This window comes from Cervus elaphus, chromosome 21 (genome assembly GCF_910594005.1).
Source record: "Cervus elaphus chromosome 21, mCerEla1.1, whole genome shotgun sequence".
NCBI classification, from domain to species: Eukaryota; Metazoa; Chordata; class Mammalia; order Artiodactyla; family Cervidae; genus Cervus; species Cervus elaphus.
Genome location: NC_057835.1, coordinates 24,821,748 through 24,845,879, shown reverse-complemented (window position 1 = coordinate 24,845,879; position 24,132 = coordinate 24,821,748). Strand labels below are relative to the sequence as shown.

At 39.3% G+C, this 24,132-nt stretch overlaps 1 protein-coding gene across 4 annotated transcripts in view; it reads left to right on the top strand.

Annotated features, from left to right (window-relative positions):
* PCMTD1 (protein-L-isoaspartate (D-aspartate) O-methyltransferase domain containing 1) overlaps nucleotides 1–23,749 on the top strand; it is a 47,592-nt gene extending 23,843 nt beyond the window's left edge. For 3 of the 4 annotated variants that reach the window (XM_043880502.1, XM_043880501.1, XM_043880500.1), the window contains 4 exons: nucleotides 7,378–7,480; nucleotides 18,083–18,254; nucleotides 19,713–19,836; nucleotides 20,773–23,749. In XM_043880502.1, coding sequence (XP_043736437.1) covers nucleotides 18,201–18,254; nucleotides 19,713–19,836; nucleotides 20,773–21,137 — 543 coding nt within the window. In that variant the 5' untranslated portion in view covers nucleotides 7,378–7,480; nucleotides 18,083–18,200 and the 3' untranslated portion in view covers nucleotides 21,138–23,749. The remainder of the gene's footprint in view (nucleotides 1–7,377; nucleotides 7,481–18,082; nucleotides 18,255–19,712; nucleotides 19,837–20,772) is intronic. The other variant, XM_043880503.1, reaches the window with a different exon arrangement.
* Nucleotides 23,750–24,132: the final 383 nt, after the last annotated feature.

Below are 24,132 nucleotides of genomic sequence, written 5' to 3'. Positions count from 1 at the left end.
TTGGAGCTCATTTCTTTCATAAAAGAAAACAGACTCTTCTAGGGTGAGTTCTTAGGACTGAACATTGCTGTCTGTCTGAGGTAGGTATATATGTGTAGTATATGCACACTACTCCCCTGAAGCCACTGGGTGGTGCGGCATCTGCTTATTGTGTTTTTGGACTTTATAGAACATAAGGTACCACAAATAATGAGTACTGACTGGATGCTTCAGAAAATGACTAAACCTTTCTGAGTTTGTGTGTCTGTGTGAAATAATTTGTGAATCTCCAGCTTCTACTGAGTCACTACTCTGGAGCGGGCATCCGTGGCCTCGGCTCTCTCCTCAGTCTTTCCCGGGCTGAGATGTGCTGGACTAGCGCCCATGTGAGCAGCTCACCTGTGTCGCAGGGCTGCGCCTGCACCGGCCTTCACACCCTGTGTGGGCGGCTCCTGCAGCATCAGCCTGTCCACCGTCCCATGCCTTCTGCCTGCAAAGATTCATCTGATGGATTTCACTCCTGTTTGCGTTTCCTTTATAGACACTTACTTTAGCCTGTTGTGGAAGCTTCTTTGCCTTCAGCCTGTGGTGAAGGGTGGCGCCTCTTCTGTCTTCAGGTTCCTTCCACGTGCAGAGGATTCACAGGTTTCCAGCACCAGGTCTGTCTGCGGAGCTCTGGACACTGCATCTTCCAAGCTGACGAACAAACTGGATACTTAATTTGCTGTGCTTACTGCATATCTCTTCTTCAGTGTGCACGAGATTCTGAAAGTTCAACCTGTTTCCACCTCGAGTGACCCTTCCTCACCCTAGCCACACCAGAGCAGTTGAGGTTGGCTTCTGCCACCTGTGTATCCATTTTGGTGACTCAAGGCAGAAACCTGAACACCACTCTTTCTTCTCTTTAATTATATTTGGTGGAATAGGCAATACATTCACAGAGTTAAATAATCAAAAAGAATCAGAAGGCATACTTTTAAAGACTTGCCTTACCTGCCTCTCCTCCACTTTGTCTGGTTGCCCTCCCCATTTGAAGAGCAACGTATGGAGCCCTGGGAATACCTCCACTCCTGCACAGACTCAATTTAATGTTTATAGGGATAATAGTTGACTTGAAATCAGAAGAATTTTCCTAGGTACATGAAGGAAAATATGTATTGCATCTTAGAAGATTTCTAGCAAACTGCTAAAATTAATAAGAAATTTATTTTGAATGGAATATACTTTTCTGTGTAAGATGCACTTCTGTACAATGCCTCATTCTGTGATGAAGTAGATGTGACACATGGTTTTTTGCCAATATACTTAGAAAGACATGAAAAATACACATTTTTATGCTTTGTATATATCACTGACCTCAGTCTTACTTGTAAACCTTTCTAAATTTGGGACCATAGCTCCCTTTATGTACTTTTATTTTTCTTCAAAGAGTATTTGCTATGTGTGCCTTTGTGTGAGCTGTTGAACATACAGCTGTGCAGAAGGCATCCCACATACCATGTGTGTTATTTCTGAACCAGCAGCAGGAGCATTGGGTCAGTTTTTTTGGCTGTTCTTCATTTAGGTCAGGAAATAGTTGCTGAGTATTGATGTGTTTTGGTTACTTGTGACTTGATCACATGCATTGGCCCTGGAGTATCTTTCACAGTGCAGTGAAAGAGCTGATAAAATGGCTTCCAGGGAAAGTGGACTGATATCGAACGCTGTTTACATTACCTTTTAAACCATGTTCTGTTGTGTTATAGTTGAGCATACCTTCTCAGTTTACTGACTTTGCTTTGATGTAATGTTCCAGTGTAGACATGTGAGTTGCAGTTGTAAATTACTCAGCCACATTAGACTTGGGTATTATCAGCCCACTGGGTGGAGGTATCTAAAGCAGCTGGTTGTGATGTCTTTTCTTGATAGTTTGACATTTTAGGAATGCATTTTACTTTGGGCCTTGGGCCCGTGGTCCATAACTGTTTAAACCAACCTTTTCAGATTTTGTTAAACATATTTCTAAGATTTGAGTGGTGTTTAGTCACTAAGTCTTGTCCAGCTCTTTTGTGATCCCACGGACTATAGCCCACCAGGCTCCTCTGTCCATGGTATTTCCCAGGAAAGAATATTGGAGTGGGTTGCCATTTTCTCCCCCAGGGGATCTTCCTGACCCAGGGATTGACCCAGGATCCTGACCCTGCAGTGGCAGGTGGGTTCTTTACTGCTGAGCCACCTGGGAAACCAGCACTTCTATCCATAAGCTGAGGGAAGCCCACGGGACTGCAACTTCCTCATTAATTGCAAAACTTGGCCTCACAAGGCCTTTCCCAAACCTAGAGAGCAGGTTTCTAGTCTTAGGTGTGCCCTGCTAGCCAAAGAATTTGAAGCTTTAGTGTGGCAAGATTGAGTAAACGTTTGACAGTGCTTTTGTTAATGTGCTTTTTTAGCGTCATGTAATCAAATGGAGAAACCATAGGAAAATAGGTGTATCTTAGTAAGTTTCTCTTAATTTGGTTATTGGTTCCTTAATCTTTGGCTGATTCATCTTCTTCCCCATTCCTTTATCCCCCTTTGTATTGCTTTGTCTCTTTGCACCACACTGGCAGGGTGTTCTCAGAAAGAGACCTCATATCTGCTCTCTGCCTGTTACTGCTGTCTCTGAATCCTTATAAAGTTACTCCTGAATCTTCCCAAAGATGCCTGGAATTAGTAAATGAAGTATCACTGCAGTTTATTTAAGGGTGTTTTCCTGTATATAGTTGACCTTCTGTATCCAGGGTTTGAGGATTCATCTGCCAAGCAAAACTTGAATTTATTACATGCTGGCAACTGTATACATAGCATTTACATTGTATTTACAACTGTATTTACATTGTATTGGGTATTGAGTAGTTGAGACAGTTAGGGGAGGATATACAGATGTGCAGGTCATATATGCAAATACTTCTCCCATTTATACAAGGGACTTGTGTGTCCACAGTCCATAGATTTTGGTATTTGTAGGGTCTGGTCCTAGAGTCAGCCCCGCCCATTCTCCCCCGACCCCCATATACCAAAGGATGACTGTATGTTTTAATTCTTGCTGAGAAACTTTGCACTAGTTTCCTAGAAACCAAATAACTGGTTCAGCTACTCCCTCTTGTGGTAAATACTTAGTTTTATCCTGATGCTTCTATTTGTGGTTGTTATCTCTCTCTCTCTTTTTTTTTTTTTTGTGGTGGTTATCTCTCTATGTCATTTTACCCAAGAAAGCACAGATCTGATAGTCCAAAGAGATTTAAACACACATTTAGGTTGGGCACTGCAGCAATGAGGGGAGTGTGGATAGTGTGGTCAGTAGAGCTGCCCGTTAGGGTCACCTGCGGTGCCTGGGCCTCTCCTTGAGGGACTCCCTCCCTCAGTTCACAGCTTAAATCAGAATAAATTTAATCTACTTTTAAATTTAATTTAAAAATCTCCAGGTTATTCTAACGTGCAGTCAGGGTAGAGAACCACTTATAAACAGGCTGTGGTGTTGGTGCTATGATTAACCAGTTGTGTATTTGCAGAAAGAGCACACTTGAATTTCTGGTGATTTGTAGCTGTCTTGTATTTTATGGTATGAAAGGCTCTGACATCATTTAGATGATTTCCCACAGACCCATTTCACACGGTAGGAAGGACCTCATGGGGAACGTGACTGGTCTGACTGTGCAGCTGTAGGGGCCAGAGTTGGAAACAGGCACTGGCCTTGAGCCCTCTGTCTCCCCTGCACCCACTGCTGCCCCACCCCCCGCCCAGTGACTGAGTGCATCTTTAGGGCTCCACTGTACCAAGTGCTGTGAAGTGGTCTTGCTATGGCTGTTCCCCAGATTAGCTCTCCACACAGGATGGAGGGCACAGGCGTCCTTGGCTCATGCAGCTCTCAGGTTCCCGCACCTACCATGGACAGCCTTCCACCTGCACGCCACACTCGGTCACCTTTCTGGTACTTCAGAGAGGAGTGGAGTAAGGGATATATAGCTGAGAAATGGAGATGTTGATAGACACCTGAGACACCTGAGACACCTGATACCTAGACATAATAATCGGCGACCTTTATGTATCAGTTCTGATTATTGACTAACTGGAAGGTGATAAATAAGCTAATTCAAGTACCACAAAAGAAAAACATTCTCTAGAGATTATTATATTGACATTTTATTGTATTTGTTACTGAACTTTCGCCAGCCTTAAAAATAATTTCTAATATAGGGTATCTAGGTTCTTCTAATAACTGTATTTGTCTTAATAAACATTGACTTCTGTGTAAGTTTCTCTTTCAGTATTTAGCTATTAAAGATAGTGGTCAACTGTTAGTACTTTGATTTTTTTTTAAAAAAATTGTATGACAAGGTTTTTAAAGTTAAAAAAAATTGTATGACAAATTAAACTTTTATTATTTCTAGAAAGATCTCTTCCCATTGGCACAGAATAATGTTGGAATCTGTTCAGTGCAGTCAGATTCATGCTGTGTCTGTTAGATGATGTTAGGAAGTCTTAGGCTTTGCTTTTGCATGCCTTTTTCATTTTCTCCAGTGACAGCTTATACCTTTGTGTTAGAATTATTTTGTATTATTTATCCATTTCTTTGAAAATCGTGTACTTAAAAAAAAAAAATCTCTGACTAGCACATCATTTTTTGGTTGAAAAAGTTGTGCATGCCTGTGTTGACACACTTTAGACAACAGGGTGTAATGATGGAAATGTCTCTTCCCACCCAGACCTCTTTGTCCCCTTCCTTGGAAGCAGCTGCATATTTTTCAGTTTCCTGTGTTCTATTTTTCTGTTCTGTTCAATACAGGTGTCAAATGAACTGTAATAAAAAGCATCACATACACTTCTATCATATCCTCGATGTGTTCTACTTGTATATCACATTCTAAATAAATGAGACGTTGGTGACATTGCCATATAAGTTCTGCCTTCTATTAGTGCATTCTTTTCAGTATATCAATTACTGTTTAATTCCTTAGTGATAATAAAGATATACCTCCATGTTATTTTAAAATTAAACAAGTCCATCCATTAAATCATCAGTGGTGTTTGTATCAGAATTAATGATAGTATGTACATTTATCTGTCAAATCCATTGTATGTTAATGAAGTTGTCTTTATTTTGTGTCAAGCTGATGTGAAAAAGTCTTAAATTTTCTTAGCAAACTTTAAGCCTTATTTCTAAAACTTGCCACTTTGCTTTTAGATATTATATGAGCAGAAAACAAGAAAAGGAAAATGAGACCAGAGCTGTCTTAAGTGACAGCATATGTGGTCCCTTTTGATCCAGAGCACTCAAGTTGACTCCCTCTGCTAGTAAAGCAGTTTGAAATACTGAATAGCAGCCTAGATTTCTACATTCTTGACACCTTTCTTATAGTGCTTATTCATTCAGTTCTATTGGAAACTTCAACCCCAGAAATAACTGACCGTGATCTCTCATCCATACAACTAGATTCTTAATGAAAATATAAGTGTCTCTTAATGTTTTACATTCAGTGGATTACTTTAAAAGGGTAAAAGAAAAATTAAGATTTCCTAGAGCAATATTTTCCTTACTATATATATATATAATGTTAAATACTATATATATAATATATATATATAATGTTAAATAATTATAGTGTAATTTGAGGTTTTTAAATGAGGAAAACTATTCATAATCATTATTCATCATTGACTCAATGGACATGGATTTGAGCAAACTCTGGGAGATGGTGAAGGACAGGGAAGCCTGGTGTTCTATATAGTCCATGGGTCGCAAAGAGTTGGACACAACTGAGCAACCGAACAACAAATCAAAACTATTCAGGGTTTCTTAGCCTCTTTTGTTTCCTTAAGGAAGTCCAAGTTTTCACACTATTCAAGATTCAATACTAAATTAAAAAGTGATGTCACTGTATGTACTTCTCTGTTTAATTTTTTTTTTTGCCATTTTCATTTCTTTTTAAAAAAGTCTAATTTTTGTCTTATTTGTTAATAATAAGGAATTATAAGAGATCTTAAATAATATTGAATGGATGCTCTGATTTGCAGATAAAGGCTTATGGTTTGATGAAACAAAAACCGAGAAGTGAAACATTTAAGATTACATTGATCAGAATAACTTTAAAAAGGTATAAAAGCATTGCAAAGGAATTTAATGCTCTCTTTTGTGGTATGATGGATCAAGTACCTTTTTATTTAATCTTTTTATCTAAATACATTTTTCAAGTAGCATCAGTTTTTTTTTTTAAGCAAATCAATAGAAATATAGTAGGTTTATCTGCTTTCAACTTGAAGATGGTATCCAAACCATCTTAATTAAATTAAACCATTAAATTTTGGTTTAATTTTTGTAATTAGGTAATTCCTAGATTACAAGCTGATATTTTCATACCCCCTTTGTACATTCAAAAATGTTTATTTAAATGTAAATGTGGTTTCTTGGTTATTTTAAAGTCCTTTGAGGTCTATAGCACTCCCATATATGTTGTGTTTTTAATGGCATTCAGTAGGGGCACATTCAGGTAATTCCAAAGATATGAACCAGATAAGCAAAAAATAACACACCCATGCGCAACCGTTCCCCTCTCCCCCCGACCCGCCCCACTGGGAGACCAATTGTGAAGTAAGATAAAAATATAACTAAAATTTGGAAAAAGTAGAGTGGAAAACCTGGTTGGCTCAGTGTCAGAAGTCTAGGAGGAGCCAGGTGACTAGGTGAGATGGTATGTCACTGTTGGGGGTTGCAGGGCGGGCAGGAGGCACAGCCGCCTTAGGAAACAGGAATCCAGGTGGTCATGTTCTCGGCCAGGACCAGGGTTGGGGAAGGAGCCATCCTGGGACTGTCTTCTGCTCCTCATTCCTGGATGGTCACCCATCCTTGGCTGTGTGCAGGAAGAAATACCAAGTGAGAAGTGCACTGGAACAGGAGCATCAACCAGCTTTGCCCAGTGACCACACTCCCCTGGACACTGGGAGCTCCAGGGACAGAGGGTGTGATCTCAGCCCTGGAAGAATTTAGTACTCACTGGGCAATGGGGTGCTCACCTGTGTCAGCCCATGGATTCAGACATTTGAGAGTTAACCAAGTTTTTTAGCAAGTGGTAAATAATGGTAAATTATGATGGTGAAATGGAAAACATAATGGCAAATGACTTAAACTTCATATGGAAATGTGATTATTTCTTTGGCAGTATTGTCCTGACAGATAAACTACACTCCTGAGAGAACTCTTTATGACTTCCTTTTTTTAAAGCAATGTAAATAGATTTCCATATAGCTTTATAAATCTGTGGCTAGTAGATACATTTTGAGTTCTCTTTAAATGCTCCTGTGAGAGATAAATGAACAGAAATTAAAAGAGCTCTGTAAAGGCATTCTTAATATTGTTTATAAATGCTGCTGCTACAATTGCAGGTCCTTTTGGAATAAATCATGGGATTGAACTTCATTCAGATGTGGTGGAATATGCCAAGGAAAAGCTGGAGAGCTTCATCAAAAATAGTGATAGCTTTGATAAGTAAGTATTCGTATCTGTGGTTTTGCTCTGAAAGCACTTGATAAGTAGATATGAGTGACATCTGTGTTCCTCACTACTGTTAGTTTATTGATCCTGGCTTGACTGAGTGCAGCAAAAATCAGCATGTATAAAATGCAAGAGGAAAGTAAGTTAGAAAACTGTGTTCTAATTCTTATTCTCTGTAAACATATAGTAGACTACAAGTAAATAACTTTTATGTTTTAATTATATGCTGTTGTCACTTTATTAGTAGGGTATTGTTCCATTCATTAAATGTCACACAGGTACTTTTTCTCAAGATAGAAGGTAAAGATGTTCCTGGCCATAGAATCTTTGGCAACTGTGTTTATACCTTTGGGGATAGTAATTTAATAAGAGTGATACTTCATAGCATATGGAGGACTTTTTCTTAAAAACATAAAATTACTTAATAATATAGCTAAATAAAATTATCATAGAAATATATCACTATATCCTGTGAGGGCTGTGTTTTGAGAAATCTGTTTATACAACCATTGTTCTGAGCTACTTTCCCTTAGGAAAAATACTGCACAGGCATTGGTCCTTGTAGGGAAGTCTGGTATGTCATGTCCCTAACATTCAGCCAGCAGTGATAGTAATGTGGATAGTATTGTGAAACTGAAAAATTTAGATGGCATTTCTCTCTCACCTAGTCATATTTTCAAAGAGAGAAAGGCTAACAAAGGATGAGAATTGAGCTTAGAACTTAGTCCCTTGACATGACAAGAGCTTTGGTCCAGAGTTCCAACCCAGCTTATTGGGTGTGAGCCTTCCTCACTCGGCTCTGATCTGGCCATGGCCATGGCCACAGAGGTGAGAGATCTACGAGTGGGCCCGGATCTGAGCTGGAGGTTGTTTTCTGAGTTCAGGCATCTCCTGGCATGTCTCCCCCATTCTCCTCCCTCCTCTGCCTCCCACACCCTGGCAGTGGCACTTGGTGGGCTGAGGAACAGAAGCCTGTGCTCAGTACAGAGGGAGGGCTGGAGTGTGCGGGAGGTGTGTCCAGACCTGAGACCAGCGAGCCGGGAGAGTGCACATGCTGGGGTTTGGGTTTGTTCTGTAATCAGTCCAATGAGTTTGAGCAAGTCACTGGAATTTTCGGCACCTGTTTTCTGAACACTGTCCTTTTATCTTATTCTGTCTTAATAAATAGTTAACCTTTAATTCACATTTTTGAATCATTTTTCAAGTGCTTACCATGTTCTGTTTCCATTTCCAAGAATAACATACTGTTTGGCAGAAATAAAATAGATTTTAGTCCAAGTTATTTTGTAAGAAATTGAGATTCAATTGTGGTACCCTTTGTGTCTTCATCATTTCTATCTTATAATTAGTGATATGGTAAGTGCTTAAAATGTGGGCATGGATATTTTCATATTGTTTATTAGAACTGTGGAATTCTGTGGAATTTATTGAATTTCTATTCTAAGTGTTTTGATGTTGAAACTTAATTACACATAAGACCATTTGAATACAATTAAACTTAGAAAATATGAAAGTAATATTAGTAAAAGCAAATGTTTAAGGTTTATCTTAATATATTAGATAATAATAGATTTCAGGTATTAACACATAAAGGCACAGATAATTCACTTTTGGGTCATTAATCAGGCAGAACAAGCTCAAGGAAGAACTTTGAATCATGGAAGCACCTCTACAGTATCTATGGAGACAAGTCTTGCTGACAAGGGCATGGTCCTGGCAAACAGTAAAATATGTCATTCTTTAAAGTCTTGCTTTTGTTTTAAATTAATTTATTTCAGTTGGAGAATAATTGCTTTATAAGATCCTGATGTTTTTTGCCATACATCATTATGAATTGGTCACAGGTATACATGTGTCCCCCCAGCCCTGAACCCCCCTCTCGCTTTCCTCCCCACCTGTCCCTCTGGGTTGTCCCAGAGCACTGGCTCTGTGTCGATGTAATTTAAATGTTGAATAATCTAGAACACAGTTAAGTTTGAGGGCTATTGTATTTAAGTGTCTCAAGTTAAAAAAATTTTTCTAAAATTGTTTTCATGTAATTATGAGATATCAAATGTCCTTGGCTTGTATTTCTTGAGTGTTGTTAGACTGTGTTATACAGGTTTGTTATTCTTAAAATGGTGAATCATCTCAAATATGGTGATACGACTGATCTAAATGTTTCTTCATAACTTTTAATGGTCTTATTTTAGTTAAAATAATCAAACTTTATTATATGGTTGTTTCTGAAATGTTGCAACTTATTTTTAAAACAGATTCTTCTGTTAACAGACTATTCTTAAAAAAAAAAAAAAACGGTTCTGGAAATGTTACCTGTTTTGGTTTTCAGGTAGCTTCTGAAATAGTAGTTGTGTACTTCAGATTATAAAGGTATCTTGCTTACCAAGGTAGCAGGTACTGGCAAATGCTTCGTTTTGCATAAAGTCTTGACTTGGTTGGAAGTTAAGTAGTCAAAGCTACTTAAGGTCATTTAATGGACTCCTTTTGGGATCATTTATCATTTTAATTTTGGTGATAGAAATGATAAAGATGTAGCAGTTTTCTTCCTGTCTTTATGTTTTGATGATTTCTTTGCAGTTTTTCTTGGTGTTTGTGGAGAATATTTCTATTTACTTTCAATTTTTAAATTTGAAAAACTTGCCATGCAAAGTGATTTTTAAAATTCTATTCCTAAGCAATTTTACTATATTTAGTTGTATACAGGTCATCAAAATACTTGTTTTAATTAATAAAATATAAAGTAACTCAGGAAACAAAATTGCTATTTATGTATCCCTTAGTACTTAGGACCAGGCTACCTTGATTGTGTGTAACAGGAAGACAGTAGAAAGCTAAAACCTAATATTTATCCAGTCTTATTTATCCTCTTGGTTTGGATCTTACCAGTTCCTTTTTCAAAAGTATTATCATATCACTTATGATTTAAACTGTATCTTTGAAGTTTTCTTGTATGTATCTATTGGAGATCATAATAAACTCCCAAATATAGTAGGTGAGGATAGAGTCAATACTCAACGTTAGACTGTATCATGTGAGATACAGATGAAAAAAATGCAGGTGTATGTTTTTGTGTATGCTTTATAAAGGAGCCTTGGCTCCTGAGTCTTGAAAGTACTACTTCTTCTTTCAGAAAAAAATATCCTTAATACAATGTTAATACTTGTAAACTTTGTTTCTGTGTCTTAGTTCTGTATCAGCAAATGCGAAGATTTGGTGAGGCTACTCTGAGTTTACTGTGCTTGGAGGCAGGAGAGAAGGCAGATTCTCCTGTGTGGTTTCTGCTTATGCTCTGCCTCTGGTATTCCCAGACTCACTGACCTTCCCTTATGAACTGACACTTGATTTCACAGGTTCTCTAAAACACTGGCAAGCGTTTTCAGTGAAGGAGCAGATAGTAAATATTTCTGGCTTCGTGGGCTAAGTGGTCTTTGTGGCAGTGCACAGCCTTCCTCAGACACTCCGAGCAGGGGTAGGCAGGGGGTTCTAGTCACTTCATTACCAGAGCAAGCAGGTTGTGTATGGCCTGTTGTTTGCAGTGTGCTAACCTGTTCTGCTCTTCACACATGTTCTCCAGGACGTCTTTACTTTAGCCCATTCTGTTGTAAACAAGTCTTCCAGCCCCAGGTTTAAAGGCCCTTGGGTATCTGGCTTTCATGGGGGAAGCCCAGATCATCTGAATCAGTTTTGTGCATGTACCATAAGCAAAACAGTCTCTCCAGCTGTGTTTACTTGGAAGAGGAGGTCAGATAAAAGGAGCCTGGATTATACCCTGTAAGTGCTTTGTGAGTTGATAATTGGCATAGCATTTATTCACAACTACATGTATGTGTTTGTGTAATATGTGTACATGTGCATGCAGCTGACCTGACTGCTTGGAGGGCATGCTTTGGGGTGAGCTGTTGCCTGTGAGACAGTAGGTCCTGTGTCCTCTCCCCTCCAAGGACACTGTACCTTGTTTTGGAAATGCTCTCCTGCCAGAAGCCACATGAGTGCAGCGTTGTCTGCTTTATTGAAGATTTTCATTCTGTTTGCATGGAGGACCATTGTTTCCTGTAGTTTGTTGTGTAAATGAGTCACAATGTGGGTACTGAAGACAGTAATGAAATGATGATGAAAATGATAGCAGCTAATGTGTGTCGTCTGCACCATTCTGAGCTGTACCCACAGTTCTAGAGGCAGTGTTGGTGTCCATGTTTCCCAGATGGGAGGACAGGATCAGACAGGCTGAAACTTCAGCCAGGCCTGTCCTTGTTGTTTAGTTCTGATTTAGCTATAATGATGTAAAAACTGATTTATTCTAATGTTCTTCCCAGCAGTAAGATTGCCAATGAATTACAGCTTAGCCCCAGATAACAGAGTTCAGTTGAAGCGGCACCTTTATTTCCATCATTTGTTTATTTATTTTTTTCCATCATTTATTTTTTCCTAGGTTAGAATTTAGGAAGTGCTCTTAGTCTGGTTAAATGCATGATAACCTTTTTATCACAGAGCACACCTGCCCTGTTCATTGAGACTTGCCTCTGGGGTGGATGACTCGGGGTCAGAGATGAGCTGGAGAGGCCGTGCCTTCTTCAGGTGTAGTCAAGGTATAAATTCTAAATTAAATTCAGGATTAGCGTAGTCATTTGCATTTTAGAAGATTTAATGGCTGTGTGGCTGGGTGTAGTGTCCTAATTTTATTTTTGATTATAGGCTCCTTTTTCACATAATTCATGTTGGATTGGAGAAAATGAAATGATACTGTGTTCTGTCACCTTTATCACTGGAGCAGTCCCACTTCATCTTGAAGAGAATTGTGGCATACTTGAAGAAGTTTTGTTATCTGTAGATACATAGTCAACATTATTTTGAACTCTTTCTAAGACAGTTGAACATTTGGGTATATCAGTCATGTTCAGATGGTAGTTTTATGATAGATATAGGTTTTAAATATAGGTTTTAATCATGACAGACATTCAGTTGGTGGGACAGAGAAATGCTTAAAATTAGTCCTCTAAGCTCTCAGTTATGTATTTTAACATCAGTTAGAAATGGTGTGGGGGGAGGTTTGGTAGCTTCTGACACATTATTGGGCAAAGAAGAAATTATTCCAAGAATAAAACACTGACAGAAATAAAAGTTTGTAGCCCAAGTTATTTTATAAGAAATTACTGTTGAAATATGAGGGCTCGCTTTCATATCAGGTACCAGTCACACTTCTTATAAAATGTTTAGAGATTGTTTTTGGTCCTATGGAGTTTCCTAAAGCTCTGTTCAGTGAAAAAATCTGTGTATTTACTCTTAACACTTTGCTTTAAATAATGTTTAAATTATTCTGAGGTGAGTTTGGTGAAGTTGGAAGGGAAACCTCTTATAAAGGTAAAGTCTTTGTTTTTTAAATTTTGTAAAATTCAGTAGCTTAATTCTTGGTTACAAGAGTTTTTGAATGATTTAACTGTATTTGGCAAAGAAGAGATGATTATTTCCCTGAGTATTCTTCCCAGTGGAAGGTTGTGAAGTTTGTCTTGTTTCAATGAAGTTGTCATGGCTGTCACAGTTCAAAGTGAACATTTTGACAAAGTGTTTTAAGAAAAAGAAGTATATGTGATTCATTTGGCAGGTTGTTTTGGGTGAGGTATGAGAACACTGTAGGAGTCTTTCCTGTGTCCCTGAAATCCTTTATTGCGCTGGAACGATAGTCTAAAATGTTGATGACAGCATCCTGTGGCACGTGATAATCTAGGTGTGCAAATTTTCAGCCCCGATTTCAACAGTGTATTGAAGGGGAATGTTGTTTTTTCTACTCTCAGTCAGCTCCTAGACCTAGAATACCCGTCTAAGAGGGAAGCTGCAGGGCAAGGCTAGGTCACCCTGATCTCCTAGCAGCTTATCAGAGAATTATGTGGGCACGTTGGCAAGGTCCCTGCTGTGAATGGAGCGTCTGTGCATCTGGAGATGAAGATAACCCAGCGTGCACCTGTAAAGGAGACCCCTGCCGAGGTAAGTGATGGAGTCGGTGCCCTTTTGGCCAAGCGCTCATGTCGTAAACCAAGATACTTGTGCTCTCGGTTTTCCCACAAATATTGTTTGTATGTTTTGTTTTAGTAAGCGTATGTCAGATACTCTCCCCTTTCTACGTAAGTCTAAAAAGCCATTAGGTTTTCAGGTTTAAATCAATAAATGATTATAAGTCTAAAGTGATTGAATTTGTAGTTATTACAGTTCAGAACTACTTTTTTGTATACAGATAATTTACATGGTTAGGAAGTATAACGTGGTGGAATTCAGGAGTGTAAGACATCTGTACCTGGAAATTATGTTTTGGAAAATTTCTTCAAAGAATAAAAATGATTGCTAAGTTTCATGTTACTAACAGGCAAAAAATTTTAATGAGCTGCCCTAAATAAAGTATGAAAACTAGGAGAGAACACAAGATCAATACTTTTAGGATTAAAATTAGAACCATAGAAAATATCCTTTTGGTAGGCCTCTTGCCATTTTAAAAAAATTTTTGTTGTTTTATTTTCCTTTCTTGGGTTCCATTTATGTGTAGTTGATGTGAAAAGTGGAATTTAGATTTTCTCTTTCACTGTTTTCAAACCTAGATTTTATGTGCAAATCTACAAATAGTGAAAACCTCTGGTTAGTTCATTAATGCAGACTTCTGGATTATACAGAATTGTGTTTATGGTATAAAATGTGTCCTTTGCCTACAGAGGTTTGTGGAGACTTAGAGAAGGTGCAGCTTTCAGAATCTAGTTAAAGCTAAAAGGAGGAAACTTTTATTTTCCTCTTTATGCTGGAAAAATTAATAGCAGTTGTAATTTACCCTGACCACCTGGTAGCTGTCATTCTTGCCTCACATCAGTCAGTTATTCTTTATACATATATGAGCATATCCGTAAACATTTGCCTGAAGAATTTTAATCATCGACTTTTGGAAAAGTATTGTTAGCAGTAGAATTTGTATGAATTTATTTACATGAAATGCTGTTATAAAAACAAGCCATAATTTCAATATCAGAATATAAAGTGTCTAAGTAAGATCTTCGTCTCTACCTAGTCAGAAATGCTAACAGTCATCTCCAAGTCCTTATAGGAAGGATCATCTTTAACCCATGTATGTATTAAAAAATAATGTTGTAAGTATAGGCAGTTGGAGAGTTGTTTTGTTTCCTTTACTATCATGAAGGACTCGCTTAGTATTGGTGGAGAAGGTGAAGCCACAGCTGTGGATGTAATCAACAGTCCCCAGATGAAACACTGTCTCTGCTAGGCTGTTTCTTGTAACTATTAAGTCATTGTGTTTTAGTGTTTATATTTTAAAATGCCACACCTTTCTCCCTGATTATGTCCTTGAAACTTTACTATTTTGTATCTAGAAATAGTCTAGTCCTACTACTCCTTTTGGAATGTTGCCTCAGTTCAGTTAAACTTTCAAATTTGAGTGTGCTGGTAAAGGAAATGAATTTGGTATATTAAATGAAAGGGTCTTCACACTTTTGAAGACCCCATATACATGTTAGAAGTGTATGTTCCATTTGCATTAGTAGAAATAATTTGTAAATGTAAAGGTCTAACTTTTCTCTGTAATGATTCTTTGTAACACTTCCTAAATGGAAGAAGATAGTATACTTGGCTCAGATCTGCCTTGTAGGGGAAAAGCCTTTGTTTCCTACAATAAATAAGGGTGGCTTATTTAAGATCTTCAGAAAGGCCACTAAAAAGCACCTTTAAGTTGGGGGACAGTTGGTTTATTAAAGGCAAGGTTTTGTTTTGGCTTTTTACTGTTTTAAGTTTTGCTTTTTTTTGGCACTTTGGGGGGAAAATCATGTGTTTTGTAACATTAAACTACAGCTATTTATAGTTTCCAATTTAGTAAAGCAAGAACCATCATGTTGATTTAGAGGGTGCCACAGGCACGTATTTTTTTCTGTAACTGTTTCTGGGCAAATCTCTAGTCCTGAGGTTCTTGTGATTAGCATATTTGTCAAGTTTGAGTTCATGTTCAAAGTTGGTAGGTGGAAAAGATGACAAAACAATTACACTTCTTAGGTTTTTCACTTACTAAATGTTTCTTGAGACTGTAAAAGGTGATGGAGATATAACTAAAGTTCAGAAGAAGTGTTCTAAGAGATTATCAGGGAGAGCAGGAGAATGTCCCAGAGGAGAGGTTGTGCTCAGGAAAGTATTTGAAGCTCCTGTTCACAGCTGATAAAGCTTTCAGTTTCTGTGGCTGTTGAGATACACACACACTCACACACACACGTATCTAAACGAGATCCTGAGATACTTTACATGCTAAATATTTGAGATACTGAGATCTCGTGTGATCTTTACCCTTTCTGTGCACCTCATTTGCCACCAGCTGCATTTCAGGGCTCCTGTCTGCACAAGGCTGGTGGCTAGCGGGGCTGATTGTCCTGTCTCACCTTTCAGATCCCAGCTCGCCGTTTCTTGGGGAGCCTTCCTCAGGCTCTCCAGCCCTGTCAGTTCCCTTGCATCCTCAGCCATACTTAGGGAGTGGTGTTCCTCTAGAGCATTTATCATCCTTGTAAGTTCATCTTTAATTGGTGAGATTGTTGTCTCTTTCACTGCATTAGGCATTAGTGCCTCCCACTGTATATCCAGTCTTTACATGCAACTGGGGCTCCCAGATAGTGTTTGGAGTGAATTGTGCTAATTGCTAGTGTCAGGCTACTTGACCAGAGTCACATTTGATTTTAGAATCAGGCACTCAGTTCTTTTTAGTCCATTTTGCTGGGATGAGAGTGTATAAAAATATCACTAATTTGAGAAGCAGTTTTAACTCTAAATTGTTTACTTGTAATGGTGTTTTTGTAGATAATAGTTCTGTAAGCTATCATATTTTTAACTAGTAGGAAGCTTTTAAACTATAAGCATATTTTTAAGTTGATTTAACAGACTGAATGATAAAAGGTTTAATAATTCAAAATAATTTTACTTAAATTCCTTGCTCATGTTCATCTAGAAAATTTTAAGAGTGGCTTAAATTATTGTAAAATTAAGTTATTAGAATAAATTTTTATAATAGGGTTTTTAGATTGGAAATACTAGTCTTTTTTCAAAGAATGCTTACTGTAACTTTGAGATGATTAAACAGTGTGATCCACAATATCTAGTTATTTAAAGACCAAGAGATTGTTTTGGCTGTATTTTAGACAGTCCTAGGTTGTCCAGTAGTCTTGAGTATAAGAGAGAAATTAAACGCTGCCCATTACATACATAAGTTTATACTTTCGTGAGTGTTATGCAGGTAGAAAGACTGAGATGTTCCTGAAGAGTTGGGTAAGAGTGCTTTGTGTAGTGTGGCTCGTATTTGAACTGTGTCTTGAAGGGATGCTGGGCATTTAAGAAGCAGAGAGGGAGGGGCCGTGCAGTCACAGGAATGACACAGATGCAGGGGACACCTTGTAGTATTTCCTCTAAATGACTGGGGGCCTGTAATTCCACCCATGGCTATAGCAGTGTCTCTGGGATGGGGCAGAGCCAGGAAGGGCCCCATGAGGCCTCTCAGAGGTGGGAACCTGTCCTGAGCAGCTGGGCACAGGGTGGCGGTGGGGGTGGCGGACCCCCAGAAAGTGTGGGCACTGGGCAGTCATAGTAGAAGGAGCTGGGGTTAGGACCACCCGCCCCTGTGGGTGTCGAGAGGAGAGGGCAGGGCCTGCGCTGTTTCCCACCCCACTCCCCACCCCGGAACAGGAAGCTGAGGACTGGGCATCATTCTGGGAAACTCTTCTTTAAATATCAGTGACCATGGGGTGTCTGTATATTTAGTGAATTTAATGGAAACACATTGTGTAAAAAGTCTGTGCTGTGCTTGGTTGCTCAGTCATGTCCAACTGTTTGTGACCCCATGGACTGCAGCCTGCCAGGCTCCTCTGTCCATGGGATTCTCCAGGCAGGGATATTGGAGTGGGTTGCCATGCCCTCCTCCAGGGGATCTTCCCAACCCAGGGATGGAAGCCAGGTCTCCTGCATTGCAGGTGGATTCTTTACCATCTGAGCCACCAGGGAATCCCTGGTAATAAGTCTGTTAATTACCAAAGGGCAGGATACATTTTACAAAATAAAAATTATTTCAGAGATATTTTTCACTGCATGCTGAGCCTTTTAATGCAAATTATTTCATCCTCAGATGATAACCTGACTTTGCTGTGTGGTCATATTAATTTCAATCAACTTAAAATTGAGAGGGTATTTTCATGAATTAATTTCTTAAAGTTACCGTACATGTTTTATTAGTGCTTTGGGGTTTTAACTATGTATGTTAGAGACTGTTTCAGGTTGTCAGTCACAAGAGTGTTGTGATGCCTTTTCACTATACTCACCTTCTGAGCCTTAAGTAAGGTTTCAGTGGGGGGGAAAAATAGGTTGATGTTTTGGAAAAATGTATACTGTGTCATTGATAATAAAACAATATATTTGATCACTGTTAGATTTCATAAATATACATAATTCAAATTCAAATTTTATGATATTTTATCCTTATAATTAATTTTGGTAACTTCACTTTCAAAGAGTTGGATTATGTTAATTTTTTAGGTCTCATCTTTTGTTTAAATGAATTAAAATACTTTTTATTTCTCCATACAGGTTTGAGTTCTGTGAGCCTGCATTTGTGGTTGGTAATTGCCTGCAGATAGCATCGGACAGTCATCAGTATGATCGAATCTACTGTGGAGCTGGGGTCCAGAAAGACCATGAGAACTACATGAAGATTCTGCTGAAAGTCGGGGGCATTCTGGTCATGCCCATAGAGGACCAGGTAGCGGCCACTGTCGTGCTTGATGGTGCGGGAGACACACTCAGTGTAGGAAGGGGGCTGTTACGTCAGTGAAAGGTGCACTGTGACTGTTAAGGAGGAAGTGCTCTCCACACAGGAATCTGTGTAGAAAAGCACTGAAACGGACACACAGCTCGCAACCAGAGCAGGTGTGGAAAAGGCCCCTACCTAGGGAAAGACGAGCCAAGCTGAGCTCTCCCGTGTGTGGGGTTGGCCGCGTTGCCCTCCACGCACACCACCCCCCCCGCCCCGACCCACCAGTGTCCTTGCTGTTGAATGTGGTGGCCTCTTCTAGCTGAAGGGATGTGGTTGGAACTACTTAACTCCATTTCAGAAACCAGTAAATTTTTAGATCTTTTAGTACTACAATGACTCATTTGAAACTATTTTTCACTTTGCCTGCCTTTGATTTGGAATTATTAAGTATAATAAACGTGTGAAATAATCTATTCAGAAAATGGGTGGATCTTTTACTTTGAAAATTTATGAATATACATTTCAAAAACTAGCTTTTATGTTCATGCTAACCTGAGTCTGAGATGTTACAACACCCTGTGGTCTGTAAGTGGGAGCTGGACTGTCCCAGATGACTGGACCTAGAGTGGTTGTCTTGGCGTCTGAGAGTCCTCCACTTCCACAGCGTGTGAACTGCAGGTTGGAGGACTTCATCACACTGTGTGTGTCAGTTATTAAAAAGAGAATATAAAGCATTCATTAACATACGTTCTTGGAAAAACATTAACTTGAATGCTTCCAGAGTTGAGACTCCCAGATTAATCATCTTTTTCCTGTTTTCCTTTAAAGATATATTTTTAAAGATCTAAAATATGGTTTCCCATTGGTATTTTATTGAATATTTCTTATATACATTATGCTAATGTAAAATATAATAATGGGTTGACTTTTATAATATAAATTGACGATACTGATTTGTCCTGATCAAGCCATGTACTGCTGATGGGTGTTTGCTGAGTGGGAAAGCTCTAATCCCTTTGTGACTAATTACATTTGTTCATGAAGTTGGGATTAGAATCTGTATTTTATTTCCACCCTGGAAGACTGTGAAGTTGACTCATTGGTTCAGTAATCAAAATGTGTTTTTACTAATATAACACTTTAACTACACAACTGTGTGAGATGTGTGTTTTGGGAGTCAGTGGCAGGCATGTGTTAGAATAATACCCCTTGATGACATCAGACCCCCATATGAATATAACCTGCAGAGCCATTTGGGTGCATGGAATATGTTGTGAAACCAGTACTTGGGATTCTTCCTGTATTAGTTTATGGTAAATATTTAAATGAAGGTAATTGGGTGCATTCAAATACAGGTGATTATAGAGCAATCTCTGCTATTTTCTGTTAAACTTGTGAGTGTAAGGTGGTCACACTTCCCTGATTGAGCCATTCTGTTTTTTTTTTTTTTAACCCTCTAAATAGTTAACACAAATTATGCGAACTGGACAGAACACTTGGGAAAGTAAAAACATTCTTGCTGTGTCATTTGCTCCACTTGTGCAGCCAAGTAAGAATGACAACGGCAAGCCAGACTCTGTGGGCCTCCGTAAGTAACCTTGTGGGATAAACAGAGCTGACGTGTATGTGTGCTAGAGAGAACCTTCCTTGTAGTTGTGGCCTCAGAGCTTCAGTTCACAGTACAATTCTATAGCAGTTAGGACTCGTATTGTCTGGTCCACTGGATCTTCTTATGACTAGGAACCAGGAGGATGAAAGTATAGAAAACACTATTTTTGAATAATTAGGGCTGAGAATTGTCTGAAAGTTTCTGTATTATCAGAAGAACATTTAAATGTAGCTCGTATGGAAGCTCTTTTAGGACTCGGGAGTGTTAGAAGTGGCTGAAGCAGGTCTGAGTCCTTTTCCACTCTGGGACCATTGGGTTCTTCTGAACTTGGGCTGCTGTGACAGGTCATTGGCAGTGTTGGCAGGAGAGGCAGACAGTGCAGGTGTTGGAAGAGTACCCGGAGTGCGGGGGAGTCGGGAGCAGAGCCATTGAGAAGACGGAGGTGTTTCTTGGCATCTTTGTAACTTCTGAAGCTCTTTGCTGGGTGATTCTCCAGCCCACCTACTGCAGCAACCCCTCCATGTTTGCCTCCCCTGTCTGCCCCCCTGGTCTTAGCAGGTCATGGTGGGCTGACAGTAGGTCATGGTGAGGTGATGTCACCCCCATTTCTATCACCAGCCCTGCCCCTGTCCCTCAGTCCCCTGACTACTCAGTTCTCCTGTGCTCCACCTGCTGTGAGTTACCTGTCCTTCCCAAGAGGGTTTATGCACATGCCTTGGGCTGTCTGTGCCTACGACCCCTTTGCCACCCTGTCCGCTGGCCTCGGTGCTGGAGTGATCTGCACGAAGTCAATGCTCTTCGCTGAGTCTGTGTTTGATGAAAGTCAAAGTTTTTACGTGTCTCTGTCTTCTGATGCTCACTGAAAAGTGAACAGTATGTAATGTTTCACTTTTTATGTTTCCCGTGTGTTTTTAGCCCCCTGTGCTGTCAGGAACCTGCAGGACTTGGCTCGCATTTACATCCGACGCACACTTAGGAATTTCATAAATGATGAGATGCAGGCCAAGGGGATTCCTCAGAGGGCTCCGCCCAAAAGGAAGAGGAAGCGGGTCAAGCAGAGGATTAACACTTACGTCTTTGTGGGCAACCAACTCATCCCCCAGCCTCTCGACAGTGAGGAGGACGAGAAGATGGAGGAAGACAAAGAGGAGGAGGAGAAGGAGCCGGGCGAAGCCTTGAAGCCAGAGGAGCCACCCCAAAACCTGCTGCGGGAGAAGATCATGAAGCTGCCCCTGCCAGAGTCTCTAAAAGCCTACTTGACATACTTCAGGGAGAAGTAGCTTAGAGCAAGAAGAAAGGATGCCTACTGATAATTCCTTGCGTCTTGAAAATGTAGCATTTGTTAGGAGTTGAAAGAAAGAATTCTCTTTTATCAGAGTGAATTTATAGTGGAAAAAAGTATAACTTGTTTCTGTCTTAGTAATAAAAATGATGTATTCAGTGATTAAAAAGAATCCCTTTTATAAAATATATTTTTCTTTAAATCTTGGAAAAATTGCTGTTTTAACTCAGAGCAGCTTCAGGAGTGGAACTCAGCCGTAGTCAGGACTGGGTCTGCAGATCCCCGTTTGGTTCCTGACAGAACTAGTTAGTAGTGGTGAGGGCTGGACTTAACTTCCCTCAGGGAGACACAATCATGAAGCGCACGTGATCGGATTTGAACTGCAGTCGTGCGCAGTTCCTGCATGGGAACTGTCTAGCAAGGAAGGCAGACGCTTTGCAGACCCCCTACTTGCGTTGCAGTCCCCACTGCCAAGTTGCTGTAGACCTACTCCGGGCAATGTATGAGTGCAATAACAATGCAGATACTGAATAATTTAGCTTTAAAAACCCACGTTTCATGGAATTCAACAGCACCGCTACTCTCGCTTTTGAATCTGTTGCCAAAAGACATGGGGAAAACGTTTGCTTCTCTCATCAAGATTTTAAGAGCACATCAAGTGAATATCAGAGTAAAACATACATGCTTAATGCAGCTCTTAGTTTGTATGGACCCTTGACATTTTCAGTATTTAAACATGATGAGGCTGTGTTACTCCGAAGTTTTAGAAGGTAGTGGTATATTTAGGACTGTTTTCCCTGTCGTCCACTGTATAGAGTATTTGGTTCAGGAGAGGCATAGTTCTGTGTGACTGTCGGTGGCTCGTGGGTGAGTTAGGCTGGAGCGGGCTGGCCACAGGTGCACTTTAGCAGAGGGAGCTTCTGGTTGGTTGCAGGTTTGCCCTGGGAAGGTAGGGCAGAACAGCCTGCCCTGGTCTGAAACTCACCTCTGTGGTGTCGGGAGCGTTCACAGAAATGACGTGTAGATGCCTTTTGCTTTGAAAATCCGGAATCATAGTTTAATCTTGGGACCTGCATTGGGCTCATTTAACTTCTTCCCGTGTTTTTATTTTGTGGTTGTTTCTTGTGGTAAAATAACAGTGATTTTCGTTTTTCGCTTAATATCACATACTTTATTCATTATTTGAATGTCAGTGGTAAAACAGGTAGTAAATGCCATTCTTAGCTTACTAGGGCCTGAAGAGTCATTCCTTGCTTATGAAAGTAAACAGTGTAGCCTATTTACTATTTAGTGTTCTGATGGATTATATGTATTTATAGAAGGAAGAATTTTGAGAGTGTCACTGCCACCAGCATCACTGTTACAACTGTTGATCAGACATGCTTGAGGAAATGCAGTCACAGTGCAGTTGAAGGACTATGATGTTCTGCAGAGGTTCACACATGGATGGTTCCAAAAACACCTCAGTTCTGAAAACTCTACACATGTAAAAACAAGTGTTGGAAATATTCTGAGCATGAATTATCCCAGGATCCCTTTAGTAACGTCAAAGATGATTTCATGAAAGCTGTTGGTTTTATACCAGTGACTGAGCTGGGGGTTGGGGGTATAGTGTCTCCACAGGGTTTCTTAGATGACTACTAAGCTGTAGTTACTGTTACGTGCCCATCTCATTTCTGTCAAGGAAAAACAATTGTTTCATACAGTTATCATATTAGAAATGGTCATTTTATTTTGAAACAAATGTGTTTTAGGAGATTACTTGTACCCCCACCCTAGCTTTGTTGATTTTGAAGCAAGTGTCCACGTATGTAAAGATAACCTTTTCTTAAATGATTTTACTATTCATGAGGGAAGTTTTTGTTAAGGATATATTTGAAGATTGACTTTTTCATATCAGCTTTCATTCTGTTGGCCTTGGCAAAATGTACAATAGATTTTCATAATCATTGCCTATTTTGGTTGTTGAAATGTATCTTTTGTGTTTTTAAATGCATTTGTTTTACAGTTGTGACTTTACTATTGAAGAAGTAGAAATAAAAAATGAAATTTTAAGTGAAAGCCCTTTATCTATTAATGGGAATATATTAGAGTGATTGAGGATATTTTGGGTGTTTATTTTTTAATGAATCATGTTATATTTGAGTGTGAATAATTATGCTTTATAGGTGGAGAGGTTGCAAATAATGATGAAGTAATTGGAAGGTGATAAGCAGTGCATTCATGGGGTTTTACAGCAGGATAAGCTTTATTTATTTTGAAGAGAGGAAGTAGGCCTGAAGGGGGGAGCAACACTTCCCTAAGTGAGACTTCCCTAAGCTGGTTGGAGATGGCGTGAAATACTGTCCAGCATCTGATAAAGTCCAAAAACTGCCAGCCACACTGTAACTACCAGGAAGGTCATTTAAATCTGTGCTGCTTGTTGGTTGATATATCTTGGTTCTAGTATTAATAAAGATGTCATTAAAATAGCATTCATAGTTAAAATACAGAAAATGTAAGCATCGGTTTCTAGCTGTTTGAGAGGATAAAAGTGAAGCAAAAGCTGTTAAATTACAGGAAAACTTGGAAAACTATTTTAAATAAACACTTGCATATAATTAAGCATCACTGTCAGTGGCCTGTGTTTTCTTTTTCCCTTTTCAAGTTTAGAGAAGCTCAGTACCTGTGGATATATGCTGAATTACAGCACAGAGGTGTCTGTGTCTGGACATCTCATTGCCTTTTGACTGCTGGCATGTCTGAAGGCTGTGGGGTTCTTAGAAGTTAATTTTTTATAAACTATTTGAGTAGATATGAGGGATATTTATAAGGTGCATGTGAAGTCTAAGGACTGATTGAATGTACATGTAAGGGCAGGCATCTGGCTTTCTGCTGTGGTTTTACACACACTTGTATCTCTAAGTGATGTGAGTGCACCCTATGCATTCCTGTGCACTCACTTTTCACTGCACATTGTCTTTCTGAGCCTGGTCCCTGTTGTCTGTAGCGAT